Source organism: Pinus tabuliformis, chromosome 7 (genome assembly GCF_031772625.1).
Source record: "Pinus tabuliformis cultivar Carrire ecotype Pingquan chromosome 7, CPIR1, whole genome shotgun sequence".
Lineage (NCBI taxonomy): Eukaryota > Viridiplantae > Streptophyta > Pinopsida > Pinales > Pinaceae > Pinus > Pinus tabuliformis.
This window is the reverse complement of record NC_142293.1, coordinates 399704190-399727323: the sequence shown is the minus strand read 5'-3', so window position 1 is coordinate 399727323 and position 23134 is coordinate 399704190. Positions and strand designations below refer to the sequence as shown.

Sequence of the window (23134 nt, the reverse complement as noted above, 5' to 3'; positions counted from 1 at the left end):
GGAGGAAAATTGAATGGCTCAAAAGAGTTCGTTAAGGAATTAAAGATGGATCATATTATAGTGATTGGAGTTGATTATCTCATCAAGTATAATTTTAGTTTTCCTAAAATTGTAGTATAGCATTAGAAAAATGAAAAAATAGAAATTTAAATTGGTATAAGCATCTAATTTTGCTTAAGCTTACGTTATCTAGAATCTTATTGGCCAGTTGAAAATGAAGACTAAGAATGGTCTATATGTATGGATTTTTAGATCTCTAGATTAGAATTATTATTGGTGTATTTTATGGTACTAACGTTGCTATTGTAGCATTTGAGAAAGGAAATCCAAATATTGTTGAAGGTAATTGAAATAAAAAAATTCCAAAGGACTTGTGTAACAGTTTCATGAGTTATGGTTTTGTGTCATTTTAAATGAAATAGGTAATTATAGGCATGTTTTAGAAATGGTTCCAAGATATGTTGCCAAGTGTTTGGAAAAATCCCTGAATGGGAAATGTTGTTATTATTTTTTTAATTATTATGCATTAATAAGTGTTAACTTGTAGCCTACCAAAGAAGTAGGAAATTGATGCATACCCAAAGTATACCTAGAGGATTCACTATATCAACCATTCTAATAAAAATGAAAAATAAATGGCAACCAAGAGTTTCAAAGAAAATAAAGTTAATTTTCAGTCATTATGTGCTTGTAATCCTTGCAAATGTAGATAACAAGTAAGGATACATAATGCATTAAAAGAATTATCACTAGTTAACTCTTATTTTGGAATGTTTCTCTATATCTATTACAATAGCTCAATATGCTTGCCATGTGTTTGTAGAAATGATTGAATAAAAATAATTATTGATGAATCTCAAAGCCCTTTAATTCACTTATAGTGGATGAAATTATTTTGAGAAATATTTAGACAATGTATAAGTAATTATAGCAAAATTATATGTTGTCATTTTTTATGCATTGTTTTATATTAAAGTTTGGATGCCATATGTTTGACAAAATTTGTAAATGAAAATCTAGAAGTCAAAATATTTTCTAGTTTAAAAAAATGCATCCATGGCTAGTTTCATAATGATTCAGGACAATACCATGGTGTATATGTACAGTTCCGACCTATAAACCCTTATTTGATTCCAAAAAAAAACTTTTAAGAACCTGAATCATAAATCTGGATGATTTTGCAAATTACTAATGCCAATTATGTGTGTTTGTTGTCGTGTTTCTAGTGAAAGCATAAGATGATTTAGTCCCTATTATAATATTCTGACATTCAAAGAATTAATTTATACATTTTATGAGCTAAATAGGTTGAGGAAGAATCTTAGATTCATGTCAAAATTGCTTTAAGATGTTATGGCTTCCAAGTGTTTGACAAAATGCCTTAATGATTATAGACTATATGCTTACAAAGGGTTTGAAAAAATGCCTCAATGGTTGTAAATTGCATTCTTGTAAAGTATTTTTCAAAATGCCTCGATGGCTATAGATTGCATGCTTACAAAGTGTTTGTCAAATGGCCTCAATGGTTGTAGATTTTGTGCATATAAATTGTTAGAGTAAATGTCTTACTTACTGTAACTTTTATGCACTAGAAATTTATGAAGAGATTATTTAATGGATGTTGCTTCCTATATTTGCAAGTTTTTGTATGAATGTGAAAATGAATTTAATAAGTTTTTGAATGTGAATAGAAAACAAGACAATTGTTACTTTTATTATCTAAAGTTATCATATAAAAAAGAGGTTTATTGTTGGAAACAATTTTACAATGACCAATTTTATAGGATTTAATTACTTGGGAAAGTGAGTATAATAAGTTGTCCGAGTTGCATGTATTCATGGGTGAAGTATTATGTTTCAATGATTGTAGACAAAGTCTATTTGTTCCCAATTTCGGCAGGTCCATTGTTTTATTTGGCACTTTTTGAAGAATAATATGCTTTTAAATTTATAACAGTGGTTGCTCTTGCTGAAACATTTATTATACAAGTCTCATGATTGCAACAATGCCATTTCGAAAATATTTTTTTCCTTAGTAATTGGGATTGGGGAGTTTTAGTGGATGAATTTGGAAATTTGGTTGGATCAATATCTTTTGTCAATCAATTTTTCCATTTCATAAGCATATCATATTTATTATATTTTCTTATGAAGAGAGGCATATTCCTCCTTTAGTTACCCTATTACATGTATGTTAATACTCATACCCTTATATGTGATTTTTGTGATAAAAGCATAATATTTTATGTTCTTGTGGCATACATTGTGGTCATGATATAAAGTTCAATAAGTAGAGCTCATTTGACACAATCTAAGAAATCAAATAGGTCGATCTAGCTTAGTGCTTGCACATGGAATTATGGTGGAATTTATTTGCAGTTTTACTTATAGCTCATCTATAAGTATGAAATGATCACATCTAAACTTGAGGAGAAATGTGTTTTGAAAGTAGTTTTAAGGAAAAGTTATCCATGACTCCTTATGTTGAAATATACGAAGGAACATGATTACATATGTTAACTAAGTTAGTCATATTATAAAAAAAAAGAGCATTAGTGTTTAATGTGACCTTCAATTTTCTATATTATTGATGGTAGGTAAGGTGGGACCTTACAAGTATTTTATGGTCCTAATGGAAAAATGAAGAGGAAATTTTATTGGGGGTCGGGAACAACATCAAATAACCATGTAGAGGTTTTATTCATTTGGCGAGGACTAAAAATAGGAACCTCGAGAGGAATTCGATAGTTATGTGTAATAGGAGATTCAATGATCATAATCCAAAAGTGCCACAATATCTCCAAAAATCCAAAAGAAAATCTCCTATCATTCTTCCATCAAATTTGGATTCTATCCAAGAGATTTGATGTCCTCAAATTTTATCATGCTAAGCAAGAGAATAATCAAGCACTGGATGGGAATGTCAACAAGGGCGTAAACCTTGGGAAAGGGATCATAATAAATGACTAAGGAGAAACCTCCATTTATCATATCCCATGAATATGGAAGGTGCATAGATTGTGCTTCTCTCATTAAACCAATAAAGATAATTATGGGATGGAAGTCCATTAATAATTTCCCCAAAGCCTAACGCATTGCAAGATATCAAAGGGTAAAACAATTATTCACAAGACAACAAGGTTAAATGCTTCAATTGGAAGTAATGGCATGGAATCGTCATGTCGAAGGACATGTGGATTCCATTTCGGGTAGTATTAAATCTTCGCTTCATCTCTGGCGTAGTAGGTACTCATTATGCTCTGGAGAAGTTATATTTTCAAGCAAGTGTGAGAAAAATGGAGGTAGAAGGGATGACATTTCGAGAAAATATGGCTCAGAAAAGGAATTTTAGCATTCAATGCGTAGATCAAATCTGGAGGCATCTTGAATCACAACATGTATTATAAAGGGAACTTGCAAGAAATTCAATTAATGTTAGTTTGGCTTAGAGGAAAAGTAGTTGGCACCATGGAATCTTTAGTTAGAAATGGTGATGGTAATGTAACAAAGGAACAATTGGTGGCAGTTAATATTAAATTGTCAACTCTTGTTGTTGAGGTCAATGACTAAATTATAACAGAGGATCATTTTCATTTTGTTTTCATCTCTTTTCAGCTAGATGATATGTGTGGGGATGTAGAACGTCTTCAACTCTCAGTGGAAAAATCGGCCATCAAGCTATAAAATCTGACTACTAAGGTGGATAACATTTAGGTTTCGATGGAAGTTCCTACCCTAGGCATGCTCAAAGATGTCTTTGGAATCATAGAAGCTCCTTCTCATGATAAATGTTTTGCTCTGTAGGTTAATGAAGCCCTTGGAACAACACCTACATTCCCTCTGTAGATGGAAATTGACAAGGAGGAGTGAGCAGAAAGTATGGGTGCTAGAAAGGCAGGAAGTGGGCATAGTTTTTTTTTAAATGTATTTTTTTTTAATGTTATGTAAGTATGTAGTAATATGTGGAGTCTTTTGGAGGCTCTACAAGGTGATTTTTGTTAAAAGTATAGTTCAAACTAGGTATGGTAAATTAAATTTATTTTTGTGAACAAGATTGGAACATTGATGATGAAAAATTTCCTTTGATTGTAAAGGAGTTGGCTTGTTTTCTAGTTAGATCAATATAAATACACCCATTTATTTTAAAAAGAAAAAATGGTTGAAGGTTGAGAGAATATAGGAGTGACGTGATCCTTGGAAGTGTTTGAACCTTATCCACTTTCTCCTTCTTTGAAAAAAAAAACACTTACCTAAATTATATGATTATTTTTATAATGAATACAAGTGTCACTGATGTAATTAGTAATGAGGGTGGAGGTAGAAAAACATCCTGGGATGGAGGTAACCCTGATAAGGGTGTCATTAATGGTTTCTATAATGACAATTATTAATCTATTAACATGGTGAGGGTGTGATTGGAGAATCGGTTGGTGGCCTTCAAAATGTGTGTCATACCTAACACCTATCTAATTCTCGTCATCGCCTGTCAAGAACACCAATCCCAAGAATTGGGTTACCAAACCACGTCCTTTCATTTTAAATTCTCAAAGGTAGTTACAATCAAGAGGAGGTACAATGTCATTTTTCACACCATTACTTATCAATTGCAGTTGATATGAACTAGGTATCTCAAGGAAGATTGGCTCTTGTCTTTGGAAAACCTGAAAGAGGATTCTATGAGATCATTGATGAGTGCATGAGCTATGGGAAAAATTTTTATTTCTTAAACATGTGTCAGGGTTTACACATTTCCATTCCTGGACCTAGCGTATTCTAGTAAATACTCTCAAGCATTGGGTCATAAATTGTCATCCTCTCAATATAAACGCATGGGACTATTAACAGGGTGGCGACAGTGCAACTTTACCTGAGGTGATGGAGAGGATGTCTCCTCACCTTTTTGTTCATGATATTTATTTAACATATTCCCTAGATTTTGGGGACATCTATTAATTCTTCTTGGTTAATTTCCAGTTGTTCATGTTCTGGTGCTAAGACAACATACATTCAACCCTTTTCCTTCAGTTTGGAGAGTATTCACATGGGTCAATGTTTTTCATTTTTTTTTGCATAACACAGAGATGGGTCCAATCTTCGAATTGGTAGTTGTTCTACTCACCTCAACACTCCAAGGGACTAATTCCATATGTATTTATTTTAACTTTTTCATCATGGTTTGTGGTGTATGGTATCTAGGAGATTTCTCTACATGGTTCTAAAGGCAACAATTACCCTTCCAGTTTGGTAAAGTGTTATGGTTTTTGGGTTTACTTTGTCACTTGTATCTTTCAATTCCAGTTTTTCTTTATGTTTGGAATTTCGAGTGTATCAAGGTTCTAGGGTCAACCCTTGTGTTATATTCCTCTAAATTCTAAAGATGTTGTGCCTGTGGTTCATTTGAAGTTCAATTGGGGTTTGTGTTGTTTAATGCCAATGGGCTCAATCTATGTAGTGGGCAGTCTATTTGTAGTCAGTTGGGCTAGTCTACATCGTATGGGAAGAGGGCTCCAATTATAAAGCTTTGGAGATGAATTTCATTTGATTGGTCCAAGATTTGCAAAGTGTGGGGTTCATTTCTTTTCTTGTCTTGTTGGTTATTGTGTCGATATGTTTCTTTCGATCTAGTCATTCCCTTCTGTAACTATGGCCCCTCGATAGAGAATTTCAAGTCATAGGGGGGTAACGAGCAGTTCATAATCTCATCGTCGTTGATTGTTTGGGTGGGAGTCTACTGAAAATTATTTTCATTATGTTCCTTGAGAATTTGGGAAGGGAATTCCCCACTTGGAATCAAAGGAGTTTTGAGATCGGTCATACTTCTTTGATTTTGAGGTGGGAGAAGAGGACCTCAAATGGATCCCCGACCCAAGGAAATTCATAAAACGAAGACTTCACTTTCTACATTCGCTGAAAGTGCACCAACAGATGGATACCCTCTTCTGCATGGTCCTCATAGATAAGTAAGTCGATAATTATAAACTATTTATAGGTAAAGAGGATATTAAATGACTTCTTTGGAATATTCATTTTTGTTTGGATGATATTGTGTCACAATTAAGAAGGGTGGAAAAAAAAGTGGTCTTTAAGTGGAATTATGGAGACAGACGAGCTCAATGACTCTTTTGTAGTCATAAATGCACTACTTTTTATTGACTCTCCTGCTGTCATTAGCTCTATGCTTGCTAATTCCTCACCTATATTCAATTATTATATCATATTGATGAGGGCTTGGATGCTTCAGGGTTTGTCTTCTTTAAGTGGCATGGTATTCTAGAACTCTTGGAGGTTCCCTAAGCATCCTATATGGCACATAGGTGGTCAACATTATGGTTTATTCTCAATTGTCACAAAATCCAATCTTGTTTTACACGGGGATGGCATATGCCAGTTTCTCTCTGTCTCTATAAGTTCTCAAAAGGATATAGTTTGTTCCAAATGTAGATGTGTTTAGTCTATGTCTACTTATGGACTACCTCTTTGTTTTCTCTTGTTATTGTCGTATGCTTTTTTTTCCTGTAAACTAGAAATAAGCAATGGATATCTCTTCATGTTATGGTTTGGTCTTATATTTTGTCCTTTGTTTTTGTATCACCTCAGTCTTTAAATATGCTTAGGTAGAAATGGTTCTTACTTTGTCTCCCTTGGTTGGAGGAATGCTCTCTCAGGTCAATCCTTTTGGAATATTGAAGGTTATATGTACTCAATATAATACTTCCTTTTATTAATATGAATCTTTTGCAGAAGCTTAGAAAAAAAAGTAACCATACCCACCCACTAGATCCATGACTAGTGCATGCAAAAGAAAGCTACAATGGGAAAGCAACCCAAAATCGACAACATTATGACTACTTACAAGGTTTCTACTAACCAATGTTTGTTGCCATTTTGTAATTCCTACTAGAGACATGTAACTTGTATCTAGATTGTGAAATCCATTATTTTCATTTGAGCAATTAATCTCCATTAACTAGAAGAAATGATAAATATTTCGCTAGATTTAAGTTCCCAAAGCTAGATGTGATTAGTTTAAATTTTTTTGAGATAGATAAAATGTAACTTACAAAATGTTAAAGACATTAATATGAAGCTAAGCATTAGGGTATATTTGGTTGATATTCAACATAATTTCATGATTTTTTCACATATGGTTCAAAGAAGGATAAAAAAAATACTTTTCTATAGGTTAAGTTCTTTAAAAAATCTAATGGAACACGTATTATATTACAATATTGATGTATTGAGTTATTTTTTTTATTGCATGCAATTATGATAATGTGTTGACGTTAAATAAAATTGTTGAAAAAGGATTTTTTTTTTTTGTATATTTTCCATTGATCACTTTTGATTACATTTCATGCATTTTTCTTTTACTTGGAGTACATTTTTCACCTAGAGAGGACTTAAACTCGGGATGTGGGGGACCAACATCCTTACTAACTCTAACATCATCAAGTATGGTGCCTCAACTAGGTTAGTGAAAGGGTTCTTAATTTTGTATATAACTTTGACCAATACTAAGAATGGTTTTGCATTATCCTTGTTTTATTTGTAAGTTAAGTTAACTTGATTCATATAATAATATTGGCAATTACCATTTTTCATATGTAAAAGTAGACTTCTAAATAGTACTTAGATTTTACATATTACTCGAATTTGCATGGAAAGAAAGGTGTCATGAGAAGCTACTGAGCTGAAAATTTGGTTAAAATTTGGTTAGGTAGCTTTAAGACAATGTAGATTTATCTACAATATTTATCATAAAAAAATTGTTATTCACTTCATATTCATATATATATTTATGAATATATGTGATTATATATACACATGGTCGTTGATAACAAGATGACTTCTTGGTTGAATAAACAATGAGATAAAGAGTTACATGAATACTCATTGTTGCAGAACACCATCATGAGCAAAACGTGTATTCATAGAACTCCGGAGATATGGTTGCCTTGGATATTAGTGGATTAGATAATAAAAGTGGTTTAGATGGGAAGAATGTTCCATGAATTCATGGATGGGACCATGAATCTATTTAGAAGTTGAGCGAAATTTGAGGAAGAATAAACAGATTTTTATGCCACAGTGACGTGTGTAACAAGTTGTCCCACACATCACAATTAGTGCCATGCTTTATGGCTTTAGATAAATGTTCATCACAGGATGATAATTGAGCTCTAGCTGGTGGTGATATTTTATAGCACTGTGTCATGAAGGACTTTTAAGAGTTGTATAACATACTCACCTTGAACTGTTGTAATGATGTATGGTTAGTGTTTGATTTATTATCATTACCCTACTGTTAGAGTAAGAGTAAGGTGATATCATTGTAGATAGCGTGAAAGTATATATGGGCAAATGTACAAATCTAGTTTTTAAAGAACTTTAATAGATTATTAAATATAAACCAATTAAACTTTATCAAAATCTCTAAACTAATAAAAATTCAATATATAAAGTTTTAAGAACCAACAAATAATTTATTATAAAAAGTCAAAATAATACATCAAATATCTTTAATAAAGAAACTAAATTTGAGACAGTAGCTTTCTTACATGAAGGGAAAGAGAATAATGTTATAATCAAATAGAAAGGAGATTATATCACTAGAATTATGATATATATTGAAATTATGATATAAATTGAAAGACTTTTAAATATAATAATAAGATTTATTTTTTTAATTATAGATAAATTTATTAGTTTGTTTGATATGTGGGTATTAGTAAATTTCTAAGGTTTATAGCAAGTAAATCTCTAGGGTATATAACTTGTTCTCTTATGCATAAACCAGTTCACAATTAGGAGAATTCACATTACTTTGATCTCCAATTGAGTTGCCCCCTGAAACATAATAATAAAATAGTTTAACTTCATCATTTTGGAACATTTTAGTAATTATAAAATTCAAAATTTAAGTTATTAATTTTATTGTAATTTATTACAAATTTTTATTTAATAATGAAAACCGAAATTATAATCTAATTTTTGTCCTAAATTAATTATATTCCATTATAATATTTATATTAGTTAATAATTTGAATCAAATTATTTTCTAAATTCTTTCTAATATTATTTAATGATTCGAAATTAATGATTAACAATTAGTGAAGACTTTATTTTATTATAAAATTCAACCATTAATGTCAAATTGACCAATTACTAAATATATCAATCTAAATCTTATTTATAATAATAATTTACAAAAATTAACATTATTTTAATTTATTTAAAAATTGTTCCCTATTCTATTCCATTTCCAAATCTTAATCATATACATACATATATATAAAACTAATTATAATCTCCTAATCCAACTTAAATTATTTTATATATTTTCCCTTATCCTAAGTATCATTTACTCCAATTCACTATCAAAATAATATTAAATTTAAATCATATAATTCTTAATTAAAAAAAAATATACTTGGTAATAATAATTTCAGTTTGACCGTTCCATAATTTATAATTTATGACTTAACCTTTAATATTTAATAATAAATAAATTAAATTAATTCAGTTTAATGTTCAAATCCTTTTCTGTCTCGAACGACTATATCTTTTCGCTAGTGGTTATGTTTTTAAGCTATTTATTCCTGATCTCACACTATTTATTACAAGTGAAGTGTTCCCTGAAACATTCGACATGTTATTGAATATATAGAATTATCTAAAAAAAATTCACCATCTTCATGTGACATGTTTAATTTTAAATTCTAATAAATATAAATTTATGTGATTTAAAAATATACTAAAATTTAAATTAGAATAAATTAATAAACTATTTTTATTGAAAAACATGTACACATGGAATTATGCATTTCCTTTAACAGTTATACCTATGTCTATCCATATAATCTTAAAGGTTAGTGGAAAAAAATTTCCTTTCAATCAGAATCACAACTCTGAATACGGTTTCCTAAATTTAGGCATTTTTTTTACATTTAGGTGATGGATGGAGAATGATAACAACTTTATGAATGGAGCCACTTTTCATGAAGTCAACCACCATTTTTTCCCAGAGATTATTGTAAGAATGGTTTATAAAACGATGTAAGAATTTGTTAAAAAGAAAAAGTCAAAAAATTGCAAAAAATAGAAGAGGGAAGATTAAGCTCAATAAGTTCATATTTATTATCTAAATTTACCTTGAATAATTTTATTTACAAATTAATTTTAAGTTAAAACCTTTATTTGATTTTATTTATTAATAATTGGTAAATTGTGTAAGTATTTAGAATAAGTCAAGGACTACAGATAAAATAACATAATAAATAGTTATTCTAAATATTAGGACTTTGTTAATCATTTTAATTGAGGTTGATGTTTACTGTCATATTAATGATTTTTCAATTATTTTAGTTTTAGGAAAATGAAAACTATACCGGTGAATAAAAGAAAATGAGTAAATCAATAATTTAATTAATATTCTTATTATTAATTCATTTCTATCTTATTTTTGGATAATCTACTTTTAATGATAATATTAGTAAATATATTATTAAAATGTATCAATAATTATATTTAGATTATTTTGAGCAAGAGATAAGTTGAAAAATGCGAAAAGACAATCCATAAAAGAAACAAACTTGTAACTACAATGGGTTAGAAAAATATTGTTTGATTTAATAATAATTTTCAAAAATGAATATCGAAGGAGAAGGGGGATTGCAGTCTGAGCAGAGAAAGCGATGAAGGCATTCAACTAGGGTTAGGGTTCCGGCACGGGCCGCTTCTGGCAGTCCTGTACCCGGGACAGAGAGCAGGGGAAGCCTGAAGCCACTCGAATCTAATCAGAGAGGCAAGGAGCACAGAGACGAGAGGAGTACGGGGATTCGAAGGAAGGCGGGACTGACAGAGAAATGGCAGATGGGGACGGGAGGGGAGAGATCCCCTCCTATAAAAATGTAGCGGTAGGCGAGACCAGCAGAAATGGGATGTACGGAGGTGTCGACAGAAGTAACAAGGATATCCCGGTCATGGGAGCTCACTGGCAAGTAGGGCTAGGAAGCAGATGCTTGCCCAAAGCAATGAAAAACCCAGGTTCGTAATCCCTAACAATAAACTGGAAGAATATAGAGGATACATGAAAGATCATGCTCTGATCTGTAAGTTTGTGGGGACCTGGCCATCTGAGAAGGATTTAGCCAAATGGATACAACAGAGATGGAAGCCCAAGGGACACATAGACCTAAAACTAGGAGCAAAGGGTTTTTTTACAGTTATTTTCGCTAACTTGGAGGATAAGGAGAGGATCTTTGAGGGGGGACCCTATTTCCTGAATAACGCTGGTCTATTTATGAGGCACTGGGAGGAATGCTATAACCCAGACAAGGAAAAAATGCTAGCAGCGCCTATCTGGGTTAGACTGTTTGGACTCCCAATCGAGTTCTGGGATCCAGAGATTCTGGAAGGGATAGGAAACATGATTGGGACATTTGTTAAAGTGGCTGAGACCACCAAAAGAGGAAAATATACGTCCTATGCCAGGATCTGTGTATACATGAATATCACAGAACTGCTACCGGAGTATATCGAAGTAGAGTACCATGATGAGGTCTGGCAGCAACCAGTGGATTATGAGCATATCCCATTTTGATGTCGAAGATGCCACGAATATGGTCATCTCTTTAAACAATGTCCCCTGAATGCATCTGGAGTAGTAGCAGAACAAGGGAAGGAGGAATAGAAGGAGACAGAGGCAAACAGGGAGGATGATGAAGGATTCACAGAAGTGCTTACCAGAAGGAAATCTCAAAAAGGATCAGTTCCTCTAAAACCATCTGTCAAAACAGTCACCAGAGAAAACCAAAACAAGTTTGGGGTACTACAGGAAGAGGAAATGGAATTGGAAAAGGAAGCCAGCGAAGAGGAACCTATAAAAAGGGATGAAGGAAAAGACAAGATGCAAACAATAGTAGAACATGAGGAGGAAGGAGGAAATATGGGAACCCCCCAAGACTTATCCGAAATGGAGATAGACCCACAAAAGGACAAAGGAAGCGAAGAAGAACAAGTAATGAAGAGACTTCTGCATGAATGGAGTCATCTGGATGAAAGATTCATACCGGAAGAACAAAAACAATTATACAAGGAAATGTTCCAAAAATATAAGGAGAAAGGAGGAGCATTGTAGCAAATCAACCAGAACAGCTAGGAACGCAAGGAGGACAAGGCACTGAAATGGGAAACACCGGAAAAGCAGGGAGAAAAGGAGGAAGAACACCCATGAGTGAAACCATCCAAATGGTTGGAGATATGCTAGTCAACTCGGGAAGAGTCATACCTCTATCAGAGGTATTCCAACAACCCCTTAAACTATTAAAATGATAATTACAACATGGAATATTAGAGGGTTAAATAGTAAGGGGAAACAGAGATATCTGAAGGACAGATTGAAAAAGGATAAACCTAGTATAGTGATTATTCAGGAAACCAAAATAAGCAAATAGAAATTGAAAGAGATAATGCAAAAATTTCAGCCTCATTATTGAATAATGGGACAGGATGCTATAGGTAGTGCAGGGGGCCTGGCAATTCTATGGAACATAGAGGAAGTTCAATTCGAAAATTGGGTGAGTTTGCCTCGAATTCTTTTAGGCAAATTCAGGGATATAGGTTCTCAAGAATGGGTCCTTCTCACTGGAGTATATGGCCCCCATTTAAGAGGAGAATGTATAAGCTTTCTTCAAAAGGTGGGAACAATCCAAACTGTATTCCCAGATTTACCATGGATTATAGGAGGTGACTTTAACATGATCACATCCCTAGAGGAAAAATGAGGAGGTCTGAGAAGAACAGATCCGGACATGGAAACCTTTGGCAACATGATATCGGAACAAAGACTGGTGGACATACCTACTATAAATGGAATATATACATGGAATAACAGAAGAAGAGGTATAAACCAAATTGCTTCAAGACTGGACAGATTCCTACTATCTGAACAAGTAATAAATAAAGACATATTTTTTGAAGCAATGATCCTACCAGGAATGGGTTCAGACCACTAGCCGATCAGACTAGAAATTGACATTAAGGCCTGTCCAAAAAAACGTCCCTTCAAGTTTGAGGCCTTCTGGCTTAGGGATCAGAAATTCATGACAAAAGTGGAGGAGTGGTGGAACTAGAGCCAGCAAAGAGGAAGAAGCAGAATGCAGATCTTCCAACTAAAATTAAAAGAGCTTAAGGAGAAAATTAAAAAATTGAACCAAGAAGAATTTGGGAATATATTCAAAGACCAACAGCTATTAGACCAGAAAATGACAATCCTACAACAAGAAATAATCTCAGAAGGTAGAAGCGAGGAAAGAATTCAAGAAGAAGGGATATTAATAAGCCAAATAGAAGAAAGAAGAAAACAGGAGGAGATTCTATGGAAACAAAAATCAAGAGTGAACTGGCTTAGAGAAGGAGAAAGAAATACGAAATTATTCCATCAAGCCATGATTCAGCACAGACAGAGAAATCGAATCTTTTCCATCACAAATGAAGAAGGACGATGCCTAACCCAGCATGAGGAAATGGAGTAGAATCTAGTAGATCACTTCAAAAACCTCCTTACGGAACCCCAGGTGAATAGAAGAGCAGCTATTGGAAGGATTTGTAATGAGATCCCTGAACTGATCACTAGAGATCAGAACTTAGCTCTTATGAGAGCTGCAACCCTAGAGGAAGTGGAAGAGATTGTGAAAGGGATGAAGAAGAATAAAGCTCCAGGACTAGATGGATTCACAGTGGAATTCTACCAAGAAGGCTAGAAATTCTTGGGGCAAGACATTTTGGAGGTGGTTGAAGAATCATGCCGAAATCAGAAGGTATGTCCTGGTCTAAACTCAACCCTCTTGTCTCTTATTCCCAAAACTGCTAACTCTGATACTGCCAAGGGCTTTAGACCCATTGCTCTATGTAATGTAATTTACAAGATTATTGCCACATTGATAGCTAAGAGACTGAAGCCAATTCTGTCAAGTATTATCTCTCTGGAACAAACTGGATTTGTGGAAGGAAGACAAATACTTGATGGCTTAGTAGTATCTCAAGAGGTGGTGCACTCCTTGAAAACCAAAAAGGAAGCGGGAATGATGATTAAACTGGATCTCTCAAAGGCCTATGACCGTCTGAACTGGGACTATCTTAAATCAGTTTTAGCGGCATTCGATTTTAACAATAGATGGATACAGTGGGTGTAAGATATGATTTCTACGCCAAATTTCTCTATCCTCTTGAACGGAACACCAACTTTGATGTTCAAAGCCACAAGAGGGTTGAGGCAAGGGGATCCCTTGTCCCCATTTTTGTTTATCATAGCAGCAGAAGGACTTGGCAGATATATCAAGAAAGATCTGAGAGAAAGGAAAATTAAAGGGTTAAGACTATGGGGTAACAACCTTCCAATCACCCACCAACAATTTGTAGATGATATCACGCTTTTTTGCGTAGTCTCTCTAAGAGAAGTAAGAAGAATAAAAAGGATCCTAGACCTTTTCATGGAGGCTTTAGGTACTGTTGTGGGGAAAAGTATCCGACTCGGATGACCCTATCCCTACTCTAAGGGTGACAGTCCTTAGCAACAACTGAAAGTAAAGCTTTGATATTTTCCTTTATGAAAGTACAGAGAAGGAAGAAAAGATTGACCAACCGGTGTCTTTCGCTTTTGTCGATCCTGTCCTCTCTCTTTGTCTCTTGTTCCCAGCTCCTTGCTCCCTTTGCCAGTCCAGCTACACAAAGATCCTGCACAAACAAGAGAAGGAAAACTACAAGAAACATGTACTCATAACTGATGCATGGATTAGAGTGAATCAGATATACAAGTAAATACAATACATCAATGCAATACAAGTATATAGGAGAACATTCAAAGCTTTATTGATAGAAGTAAAAGGGTTCTGAGAAGGTTACAACCATCAATGGCTCCAATCCAGCAGCACCTCCCCAGCAGCAAGAAATCTCCTCTTCACCTCTATAAAAGCAATCACCCAATAGCTCTAACTGTAAACCAACAGCACTTCCTTGCTTTGCACAAAATTCCAGCCCCCTTAGACCTCATAGAAGAGCTCTATATATAGGATAGAAGAAGGAAGGATGAGTCAGCTTGAGACTGACATAAAGCTGCCTTGTGTCCTCTCCCTCTTTAGTTAAACTTCAGTTCTTGAGTCCACTTGGAGATCCTTGCTTACACATGGAGATCAAGTACCTCTTACTCATCACAGGGCGAATCCCTTGAACCAAGTGTCAGTTTGGAAGCTTCCTGGGCAATTGACACCTTGCAGAATGACTGTGCCACTTGGCCAATCTCGCCCAGCGCAGGTAGCCTTCATTAGATTTGACTTTCAGCACAGGTACAAGGAGGAGCAGTTGCATTCCAGCGCAGATGCCCAGTGGAGCAGCTGACATGATCCAAAAATAGCCTGTTTTTGAGTGTTTTCAGGTGGAGAACTGATGGGAAGTGCTGTGGTTTGCTGACCTTGTTCTTCTAGGGGTAAGAACAACATGTTTAGGGACTGAGGATCCCTGTAATTATTGACATTTCATGCTCCATGCTGCGAGGCACAAAAATGTCTATAACAGTTGCCCCCTAAAGTATGAGGCCGTTTATCGGGTGAAATGCTTTATCTAGAGGGTCCGAAGTTCATTCCAGTGCTGAGGAGGCGCCCTGTAATACAATACAATACAATACATTAATTTTCATTCTGTTTTCATGATCTAGCTGAGGCGGGCATTCCCATGCTCAGCTTTATAAATACATTTTGGTACATATAACAGACGATCGTCTGATGGTAGACTGATAATTCTCTGCTGAAATTATCATCCTTTGAGTAGGATGATCATCTGCTGCAATGATGTACATGACAAATGCTTTTATATTTCCTGAATATGTATCGCAGCCCGGATGGATGAAACTAGATCCGGGGTCTTCAAACTCGTTCGATCTTCACTCTAAGTACAAGTCGATCCATCTGAGAATTTCGCTGAAGTCGAACATGGAAAGACCTCGCTTGATTACCGGCCAATAATGAAAACCGTTAACAAGCGCGAGAGGAATCACCGATAATGATAATGACCCTCAAGGTACCGCAGTACAATTCACGTGGCGTGAATAAAGGACTTGGCGTCGAACGCCACGCAAAATCTTCTGGTCAAAGGTCATTGATGTATACCTGTCGCCGGAAGTGAGAAACTTTCCATTGAGGCATGCAAGCTTCAAAGTACTGATGGGGTTGTTCCTAGATCAACTTCTTGGATAATGAGCTGAAGTCGACAAGAAGCGATCCGTCAAAGGAGGGCCTTAATGAATCCCACATCAATGACACGGAACGGAGCTAATGATTTTAGTGGAGGTGAAAACAAACTATGACATATGATTCAGGGTGGCGATCATGAATGGATGAAGGATAATGTATGGCAGTGGATGGGACACGGTTGACACTTTCATAATGACCTCTCTTGAACATATAACGACACTGATGCGATGGATCGGTAGCATTACCCCAAATGTGGATGGTTTGGCGAGGACCATGGTGATGAGACCGGTGAATGAAACAACCCAACCCGATGTGGTACGGAAGAAAAGTGTCATGTTCAAGAGCGACTTGCTACCATTAAGCTTCGATGTTCTCCCAATTTTTCCCCAGTCATTTCTGACCAGTACCTCTTTATTTTTGTCAAGCTTGAGGAGGATAACATATGCTTGTTCTATAACCTGCCCTTCGGGCAAGCCCATCGCTATGATTTAACGAGCTTAGCGATAGGGAAACTCGTTCTCGTCTAAAGACAAGTTTGTCGCTTTTTAATGAATTTAACGAGTCTAACGACAAGGATAACTCGGTCCTTTTCATTTTTAGAGAGTCTGAAAAGGTACAGAAAGTTAACTCCATAATTCCTTTTTCGTCAGCTAACCCCTTAAGTCCGAAAAAGTATAAAACAATACAGAAGGGATGGGTGTTCGGTACTTTTAACGAGCCGAACAAGACAAGCGCTCGATCTTTTTGTGCAATAATCCCTCAGGTCCAAAAAGATTAAAATCTAGAGGAGGGATAGCGTTCCGGTCGTTTTAACGAGCTGGAAGGCCAAAACTCGGCAAACTTTTCATATTTTACGAGTCAGTGAAAAGAGCTCAAAGAAGACTCGTCTTTTGAGGAACGAGTGCTAAACAGGGATAGCAGCAGATTCCAGGTACAGGTTGGAATTTTCCAATGACGGCAGTGTCACAAGGATGGCTAGGTGAAATCACTCTTCACAGCTGTTTCTCAAAAGAGGTAAACACACAAATGGAGGTGAATGATCGGCCAAATGAACAGTGGAGGTGACGGTGCACAAACACGACCAAGGCTTTTATGGCTGATGAATTTACGATCTCAAAAGGTTATTTACCAGTTCATTTTTTCTGAATGAGCTTGAACTCTAAAGGAAAGCCTGCTCATAAACTTATGTTTATTTTTTAACGAGCATGAACTATGCGTTAAAACTGCTCGGATCTTGCATTTATTTTTTAACGAGCATGAACTATGTGCTAAAACTGCTCGATATACCAGTCATAATAAGAACGCCTCCTGTGAGATAGCTATTTTTTAAGGAGCTTTATCTCACGACGCTATGCTCCAATTTTGGCAAGTTTTTACCTTTGCCCCACAGGCTTTCTTCATGCAAGGTCGGAAACGGCTAATCCTACGAGTTTAAAGGGTTAGACCTACAGGTTTAAAGGGAGGACCTAAAAATTTTAAAAAAATAAATAGTCGTCCCTTGCTTACATTCCAAAAGTTTGCATGCCCCCAGGCGTAGGACAGAATTTCGAGGCTGCCTCTCCTCTCCCCTACTTCTGCTTTTCTTTGGGTGTTCACAGCTACTTGTCATCTTGCCAATCTAATGTTAACGATACTAGTCTTCTCGTTATTTTAGGGGGTCTTATGCGGTACTCAGGCTTCCCGTCGGCCCAACTTTTAACGAACAGCTATTTGTGACAAGAGAAGAACACTACTCAAAGACAAAACATTGGTATTATTGAGGGAGGCTTGCCTCTTTCTTATTATCCGAAGAGGGTTCTATTTGCTGCCACAAATCAATCTCTTTCTTCGGCGATGTCTATTATCAGGTTACTAAAGATGGCGACCACCTGTTGCAGCAATAGAATCTCTTTCTTTGGAGGCTGCCCCTACTTATCCTTCAAAACATATGTTTTAATGGGTGAGGCTTGTCTTCAAAGATGGTTACTACTTGCTACCGCAAATGGTCCCCTTCCTCGGTATCCTGATTATTTAGACAAGGGGAGCGAGAAGCTGATTATCTCACTCACATAACTTTGACAAAAGAATATTATTCTAGAACAACCCCTCTTCCACCGCCGGACGGGGTACGGACTAGTCTATTCTTCTGCGGAAATTCTACCTTACACCCAGGGTTTCTTCTGCCCGAAGCAGACCAGGGTGCATGCCCCCTGGGTCCAATCTTTCTTTCCGAATCACTCGCATTCATCGGGAAGGAGGACCGGGGGTGGAGGCAAATCTTGAGTGAACAGACCATTTAGGAATGGTATTTGACTATTTGCAATGCGAGATCCCGGAAACGAAAGGTTGTCTACGAGCTTGACCACCCTTCCTTCGTGTGGAAAACACATTACTCTAAAGAGTGAGGAGACTATCGCTCCCATGCAATAAATATAGTCGCATCCAAGGAGTAGGTTATAATCCAAGGGTCCTTGGACGACCATCACGTTCAAATTAACGGTCTTCCCTTTCAACGTGACAGGCACATTGGGGAGGATTCCTAATGGTCGACTGGTTCCTTTATCAAAACCTGAGAGATTTCTTAACTCAGGTAAAAGCGCCGGGGAACCCAGTGCTTTCCAAGCAACAGAGGAAAGGATACTCACAGACGCCCCTTCATCAATGATAGTACCAGCCATGATCATTCTATAGATCTGGACAATGATTCTGAATGGTACACTGGCTGGTAACCGGGGTCTGCCTAGTTGATTCCAATCAAAGGATACAACCAGGTTGCTTGGTGGTGGGACCGAATATACGGCCGGATATGACCCTGATGATGTTCCTTCCTGCGATAAAGGAATGGGCGCATTACCCTGACGCTCATCAGAGTCGGTGCTGATGAAAAGAACCTGGACGGTGTCATCCTTATTCTCTTCAGTGAGGGTGTCGCATGAAGATGACTCTTCGGCGACGGTGTCATTTGAAGATGGGTCTTCAATGACAGAGTCATTGGACGATGAAACCTCTGAAGGAAGAACCAGGTCAACTGCCGTTTCGACTTTTAGACTTTCGTCTGGTCTGGATTCAGTTGGTTCATTCTCAATGACCGACACTTCAGCTGACCACTTGAGCGGGCCAGCTGGATTCTCAACTATCGAGGGATTAGGCACGAGTTTTTGGTATCCAGGAGGAAGTCGTAACGATGATACCGGACGATCTTCCAAAACTCTCTTCGCCTCATCTAAGAATGGACATCGGTGAATGGCGTGATCGCCTTCACACAACATACAGGGTGATCTTGGTCTCCCTTTTCGTCCTTCACTCTCGCTAGTTGATGGACTGCAATCAACATGACTACCAGAGGTTGATGCTACCGGATTGTGCAACCTGGGGGACCAGTCCCTTAGTATCCGGGGAATACAAGGACAATCACGATGGAAGTGGGTCCCTTTGCAAATGACACATGGCGATTTAGGCCCGGTCGGTGCAGTGTGTGGGTTTTTGTCAGCTGTCTTTTGCTTGCCCCCAGTCGCCTTCGCCATAGGCCCCTTCTGCTTCTTTTCTCTCTTCTTCTTTTCCTTCTTCTCCTTTGGAGGCTGACTTTTGCCAACTCTACCTTGCGAAGATGAAGGATCAGAGGAAGTATTGTAAGAAGTGGAAGGCTGGTGGGTAGTTCTAGACTGTTCTGACTGTTGATTCGAATGCTCAGGATTAGTGGTGATCTGGACTACATTAGTTGAAAAGAGCCATACAGGTAGGCCAATTGTCAATCCTGGAAGTGACAATGTCGCCATATGGGGCGCACCAACATCTCCCCAAGAGGAGAAGGGATTTGGACTTCCGCCAAGGTTGCCTCCTTGGTTGGTGGGCTCCATACTTTTCGACTGAAAGATCAACGTGGGAATAACAGGTGATTATGTTCCGCTTAAAATAAATTTTATTAACGACGCTTTTAGACACAAACTTGCTTTTTCATGTTTTAAGAGTCGAGAAAAAGCTAAAGATGACTCTAGTCGCCTTCGATGTATTAACGAGCCCGAAGTGACAAATGCTCGGTTGGACTTTTTCAGTTATAGAGTTTGAAAAAGGCCAAAAGAAACTGCTCTGGAGATCTAGGCAGAGGGTGTGCCAAACCTTTCGCGAAACCACAGAATACGTTTTACGGTACGGGTGGTCGATCTTCGTGAATGCTGTGTTCACTGCATCGCGATCAGTAGGGCGGCCGACACGGCTTCCTAAGGATAAAGGATAAATGCCTATAGGGGTCTCCCAATATACGCGACGGTACGCGGGAGCACAAGTCCGTATTAGTGGCACCGACTCTCAGGAGGAATCACCCACCTTCGTAGAGATCGACAGTCACTATGTTTAACGACGCCGGAACACGTCTCTACCTAGACCTCTAGATGTTTGCGTTATGTTACAAAGCGTTGTTATGTAAATTGGGTTTATTTTAATGTTGATCTTGCTTAGCAGTTTTCCTTTAAGGATCACCACGAGATGTATATATACAACTTCCTAAATGCAATCTAAGATGAGAAGCAAAACTTTTCAATCTTTCAACTTTGAAAACCTTAATCTACTGAGGAAAAGAAAGACACAACTTTTCGCACAGATCATAGAACACACACTAAAATGCAAATTTTCATAAATCGTCAAGCACACAGTCAAATGCAAAATGCACAATGCAGATATTTCTTTTCGTTATCCTTAATGTTGATGTAAGACAAAAAGGAAACTGTTGTATAACTTTGAATCTAATTTCAAGCGAAAATAAACAAGCTTGTCCAAAATCAAAAGACACCTTAAGATCGACTTGTTTAGACACTGGAAATGTATAGATTCAAACCATAAAATGAAAAACAAACAAACTCAAACAGCCATGAACAGTAATAAAACTAGCTCTTAAGATCACAAAGACACTTTTACAGTTCAGGATCTAAGAGGCCACAGCTATACTGGTTTGCTTTTCACAATGGGAAACTGTAACTGAAACAAGAAATATTGAAAGAACAATCACAGTTTCATCACACAACTGAGGCGGAATAATGTCAAGGAAAGTTGGTTTACAGCAAGTACAAATGACAAGCAATCAGCAGCAAAATAACAGTGAAAACAGGGCTCAGACACAGTGGGAAACCTCAGGAAGACATAGCCTAACTGGATCAGCGCAGGCTCTAGTCTGTCAAATTGACTCTCAGCGCAGTTCCCGAAGGGAGTACCTACGCTGGAATGCAGACTGCCTGTGGACAGCCTGCACTGAGACACGAGAGTTGCGTTCACAAGGATTTCCGGGTCATAAAAAGCTCAAAAATTCACTGTTTTTGCTGAAATAAAAAGCTATAGGTCAAGTACAGGCTAAGGGATGATCAAGAGGATGAAAAGCTATCACAAAGAGTACAAGAGTCTTTTGTAGATCAGCTCTTCAAATCATGAATCTGCTCAGAAAATGAGCAAGAGTAGCAGCCCCTCTACTTCGCTTTTGATATAGTCAAAAGCTTTTCGATTCGGTACTCTTTGGTTCAGGAAATGAATAGCAAAGATACTACAAACACCAACAAGATACTAGGCTCCCCAGTGGAGTCGCCAGTTTGTTGTGGGGAAAAGTATCCGACTCGGATGACCCTATCCCTACTCTAAGGGTGACAGTCCTTAGCAACAACTGAAAGTAAAGCTTTGATATTTTCCTTTATGAAAGTACAGAGAAGGAAGAAAAGATTGACCAACCGGTGTCTTTCGCTTTTGTCGATCATGTCCTCTCTCTTTGTCTCTTGTTCCCAGCTCCTTGCTCCCTTTGCCGGTCCAGCTACACAAAGATCCTGCATAAACAAGAGAAGGAAAACTACAAGAAACATGTACTCATAACTGATGCATGGATTAGAGTGAATCAGATATACAAGTAAATACAATACATCAATGCAATACAAGTATATAGGAGAACATTCAAAGCTTTATTGATAGAAGTAAAAGGGTTCTGAGAAGGTTACAACCATCAATGGCTCCAATCCAGCAGCACCTCCCCAGCAGCAAGAAATCTCCTCTTCACCTCTATAAAAGCAATCACCCAATAGCTCTAACTGTAAACCAACAGCACTTCCTTGCTTTGCACAAAATTCCAGCCCCCTTAGACCTCATAGAAGAGCTCTATATATAGGATAGAAGAAGGAAGGATGAGTCAGCTTGAGACTGACATAAAGCTGCCTTGTGTCCTCTCCCTCTTCAGTTAAACTTCAGTTCTTGAGTCCACTTGGAGATCCTTGCTTACACATGGAGATCAAGTACCTCTTACTCATCACAGGGCGAATCCCTTGAACCAAGTGTCAGTTTGGAAGCTTCCTGGGCAATTGACACCTTGCAGAATGATTGTGCCACTTGGCCAATCTCGCCCAGCGCAGGTAGCCTTCATTAGATTTGACTTTCAGTGCAGGTACAAGGAGGAGCAGTTGCATTCCAGCGCAGATGCTCAGTGGAGCAGCTGACATGATCCAAAAATAGCCTGTTTTTGAGTGTTTTCAGGTGGAGAACTGATGGGAAGTGCTGTGGTTTGCTGACCTTGTTCTTCTAGGGGTAAGAACAACATGTTTAGGGACTGAGGATCCCTGTAATTATTGACATTTCATACTCCATGCTGCGAGGCACAAAAATGTCTATAACAGGTACCCAAATCAACAAGGACAAATCTTGCACATTCTTCTTCAACACGCCGGGCACTGTTAAATCTTTCTTGACTAGAAAATTGGGCTTTCGCTCTGGAGATTTACCCACAAAGTATCTGGGAACCCAACTCACCCTAAATCCACTCAAAATGGAAAACTGGCACCACACAGTAGAAAAACTCAAGAACAGATTGGCAAACTGGTCCTTTCGAACCTTGAACATAGCAGGAAGAACAATGCTTCTTAGATCGGTCTTACAAGCAATTCCCA

The 23134-nt window shown here is 37.1% G+C and overlaps 1 protein-coding gene across 1 annotated transcript; it reads left to right on the top strand.

The window, feature by feature from the left end:
- Positions 1-11089: 11089 nt before the first annotated feature.
- On the top strand, positions 11090-11602 carry LOC149247660 (uncharacterized). The gene has a single exon (XM_089444876.1). The coding sequence runs from the start codon at positions 11090-11092 to the stop codon at positions 11600-11602; it is 513 nt and encodes a 170-aa protein (XP_089301002.1).
- Positions 11603-23134: the final 11532 nt, after the last annotated feature.

What these genes read in the sequence shown, in the direction of transcription:
- LOC149247660 (XM_089444876.1), top strand. Translation starts at nt 11,090, where the DNA reads ATGAAAGATCATGCTCTGATCTGTAAGTTTGTGGGGACCTGGCCATCT.